The 4186-nt window shown below is 47.9% G+C and overlaps 1 protein-coding gene across 1 annotated transcript; it reads right to left on the bottom strand.

Moving 5' to 3' along the window:
- Positions 1–2430: 2430 nt before the first annotated feature.
- Positions 2431–3207, bottom strand: BHLHA9 (basic helix-loop-helix family member a9). The gene has a single exon (XM_074190403.1). The coding sequence runs from the start codon at positions 3205–3207 to the stop codon at positions 2431–2433; it is 777 nt and encodes a 258-aa protein (XP_074046504.1).
- Positions 3208–4186: the final 979 nt, after the last annotated feature.

Raw genomic sequence — 4186 nt, forward strand, 5'->3', positions numbered from 1 at the left:
AAAGTGCCATGCATTGTCCTGGTCTGGACATGCTCCGCTGAGACATGTATGTATCCATGCCAGGCTAGAAGGGGGAGGGATGGCACCAGAGTGTCAGAGTCTTTTATTCAGGACTGCACTCCTGACCATCTCTAAGGTGAGTTCCTGAGTCTAGGGATCCACTTCTAAGGGCTGAAAAGTAGAAGCCCCAGCAAAGTCACAGGGAACAGGGTTTGTGTGAGAAGGAAGACAGTTGGTAATTGGTATGTATGTTGGGAGAGGGTTACCTTCAATGCATATTGTATAAATTACTATACAAACTAAGGAAGAATGCCTGAGTTCAGTCTCAGACACTTCCTAACTGTGTGGTCCTGGGCAAATCACCTAACTCCATTTGTCTCAGTTTCCCCACCTACAAAATAAAAGGGTTTGCTTCAATGATGGCTGACATCCTTTCTAGCTCTGAACCTGTGAATTAAGGCTATTGAATTTTATTGCCTTCCAGTTTTGGCAGAATTCTCTCTAACTGGGGCTGGAAGAAAAACTCACATGGGATAGAAAATAGCCCTGTTCTTTAAAGAGCAGTAAGTTCTACTCTTCCCCAGTCAGTCTCCCATCTTGGGGCCCAGCATCCCAGCCCATTCTCTGCCCAGCTGTTAGGACCGCACAATGGTCAGCTGCCATCTGACATTTCTCAGGATCCCCAAACCAGCAAGGAGTCCTGACCCTCTTCTCTGTGAGGCCAAGGGAAGCCTGGGGGCAGGTTTCTGAGACAATATTCACGTCCAGATCACACAATCAACATAGCATCTTGGTGGGTCTGTTGAAGGGAGCAAAAGCCCCCTCTGATTCAACTCCATGTCTCAGGAGCCTCGTCCATCGGTCAATCCCATCTCTACACACTCACACGCCCCGACCCTCCATGTGGTCTCTTCTGATCCCAGAGTCCAAATCCCTGCCTATTCCCAAACTCATTCCTTTTTTCTTGAACATCAGAACCCTCAACCTTGTTGTGCTGTCAGAGCACCTGAGTCCAGGGAGCAGCTTTACAAAGCACTTTACAAAGCTTTTGACCTTGGTCAAGTCATTCTCTGGGCCTCAGTGTCCTCAGCGATAAAATTAGAGGGTTGAGCTAGGAAATGCTTTGCTAAATCTATAATCCTAAGATTTAAATAGATTTTATGGTGCCAAGAACATTCCCTCTCCAACTATCCACTGCCATTTGGTCTGATTTTAGATCTCCTTAGCTCTCTTCCCATTTCCTATTCCAGAGAAGACACAGGATCACACTCAGCTGTCATCAGAGTATAGACGTGAAGACAGCTGGGTCCCGGTCCTGTTCTGGTTCTGCCATGGACTCAGTAAGCTACAAACTTGACCCTGGTTTCTAAGTCCCTTCTTTCTCTGTTTCTTTGCTTTCTCATTTGTAAAACCAAAATTAGACAAGGTGATTCCCAAGGTTCTTGTCAGCTTAAGGATGCTGTAATCTAGTTAATACTGGCTGGCTCACCTCCTTCCTTCCATCCTAGGACCCCGTTCCCCACCCCATTCTCTCTCTGTTTACAGAGGGACAGACAGAAGCTCTGAGCTGCCTAAGCAGTGAAATGGGGAGATTCTATGGGGTGCAATGGAATAATAGTGGGTTTAAATCTCACTGTCACTATGGATACCTCACTTGCTTCATCTGTAAAATGAGGGTTTTGCCCCAGATGGCCTCTCAGAGATCCTGCAGCTTCAGATTTCTGATCCTAGCACCTGCAGCTCCCAGCACCAGTAACCTTCCTTTCGTTCTTTGGGCTGTTTCCTCCCATTTTTCCAAAGCTCAGGTGCCCTTGTCCCCACAGTGAGTAGAAGGGAATGCTAGGGAATGACACTGTCCCTTCCCCATGCAGCTCTCTCCCCCGTGCCCAGAAGACAGAATCACACTAACCACTCTCCTAATGCAGCTGCCACACACATCCACACACAGACACATGGACATGCCTCACTTGTTCAAAATGAGCCTCTGTGTCCTGCAAGCCCAGAGGACAGCTAGGATCTGTTGCAGAGAACCAGAAATAAAAACACCAGACTTGCAAACAGGCTTAAATGAGTCTGAACAGCATCTAATAAGCATCTAAGACATAGCCCCACTTACTGACAGTCATTTGCAGCAGTTTCTGAAGACTTAGGGGAGCAGCCCCAATGACAAGAGGCCTTCCAGCTCCATCTCAATCACAATCTTAGTCACAGTCACCATGTCTGCCCTCAGTCCCCTTTACCACCCTCCCAGGAGGGACTCGCTCCCCCCACCAGGGCTATAACTTCTCTTTTCCTTCCAAAGACATCTTGTTACATCATTGTTGGATGCTGGATGTTCCCAGAGCAGGTAGATTTTTTTTTTCCCAGGACCTGTTGATTCTATCCTTATTTGAGCAGCTGAGAAAGCATCTCTCTGTGTTCCAAACTAGTTCAGTGCATGGGCAAAGACTGTTGGCAACCCGGCCCTGGGCCTCGGAGGTACCCAAGCTGCCAGGGAATTGGTCTTGGAGAGGGAGCTCGGAGGTCATCCACATACTTTGGATAGCAAGGGGGTTGTTCCCCAAAAGGACAGCTCCCACTGGAGTGGTAGGCAGGGTTGGGAGGGATGGAATCCTCCTTCGGATTTTCCAGTTGGGAGGAACACTGAGTCTCAGGAGAATATTTCAAGTAGAAAGGAGGAGGGTGCGGTTGGAAAGGAAGGACAGCTTCTCCATAGCTGTAGTCCATGGGCATCTGGAAGGTCTGTGAGTGACCGTCCCAGCCAGCATCCTCCTCCTGGACTCGGCCATAATGGGTCCGACATTCCTGGTGGCTGCAGGGCCACCGGGCAGCAGAGCCAGAGCGCAGGAACATGGACAGGGAGGTGATTCGGTGGATGGCCCTCCTGAGGGTGGCAATCTTGGATAGCCGCTTGCCACTGAGGTCATGCTTAAGGGCCAGCCGGAGGGCATTGAAGGCTTGGTTATAATCCAGGATCCTCTTGCGCTCTCGGACATTGGCAGCAATCCTTCTGGCCTTCGATCTCACAGGGCGGCTTGTCTTTCGCACTCTAAGCCCTTCAATGTTGCTGGAGTGCTGGGAGGGCCCACTGTCCTTCAGCTGCCCAAAATCCCCCGTAGCATCCCAGAAAACACTTTCCATTTCCTCTTCAGAGCTGTCTGACTCCTTCAGACTCCTGCGGCCCATTCCTATCATGGCCCTGGGCATGGTTTGACTAGGTTCCCCTCCTTGTGGTTTTGGAAGGGACAAAGCTCTCCTTCTGTGGACTCGAGCAGGCTAGACACTCCTCCCTTCTAGTCAGTCCCTCTTGGGCTGGGCTTTATTATGCCACGTGGCTGCCCTCCCCATCTATCTCCCTCTTGGTTGGCTTTATTACCTGCCCCCAGGTGAGAACACAGAAGAAGCATGTAGAGTCTTGTAATGGACAGACCAGACAGACCAGACAGGGCTCCATCTCTGTAGCCCTTCTGGGTGATCTCCTTCAGTCCAAGAAATACTTTCCTGCCTCTCTGAGAACATGGAATGGTTTCTACAGTCTTTCAGGCTGAGAGTTGGGGAAATCTTTTCCTAGCTCCTCCAACCAAGGTTCAGATGTTCACACCTCCAGCCACTTAATGTCCACCTCTGTCAAACAAAGGGACTGTGAGATGATTTCGAAGGGCCCCTACAATTCTAAATTCTGGGGGCCCAAGGTCTCTCTCTAGGAGAAGGGAAAACTCAAAAGAAAACCAATCAATCAATATCTATTGAATGTCAACTATGTGTATCAAGTGCTATGGATATAAAGACTAGAAAGAGGCCCCTCAGAGAGTTTACATTCTCTCAAGACACATGTGTATATGCATATTACATATATGCACATATAAAGAGAGACAACAGACACTAGGTGCAAAATGAGATGCAGCTGTGGACATGATGCGTTTGAAAATTTGTTTTGTTTGACTATGAATCCTTGTTAGCATGTTTTTGTTTTTATATTTTTCTTTTTCAAGGAGGAGAGGGAGAGGAGAGGGAGGAAAAATGAGTGTTAATTGGGAGGGGGCAAATAAAACATAGAAAGCATATTTTGATGTTTAACACAAATGATATTTCATATATATATATATATACATATGTATAATTAGTTTTTGCAAGGCAATGAGGTTAAGTGGCTTGCCCAAAGCCACACAGCTGGGTAATTATTACA

This window comes from Macrotis lagotis, chromosome 5 (genome assembly GCF_037893015.1).
Source record: "Macrotis lagotis isolate mMagLag1 chromosome 5, bilby.v1.9.chrom.fasta, whole genome shotgun sequence".
Classification (NCBI taxonomy): Eukaryota; Metazoa; Chordata; class Mammalia; order Peramelemorphia; family Peramelidae; genus Macrotis; species Macrotis lagotis.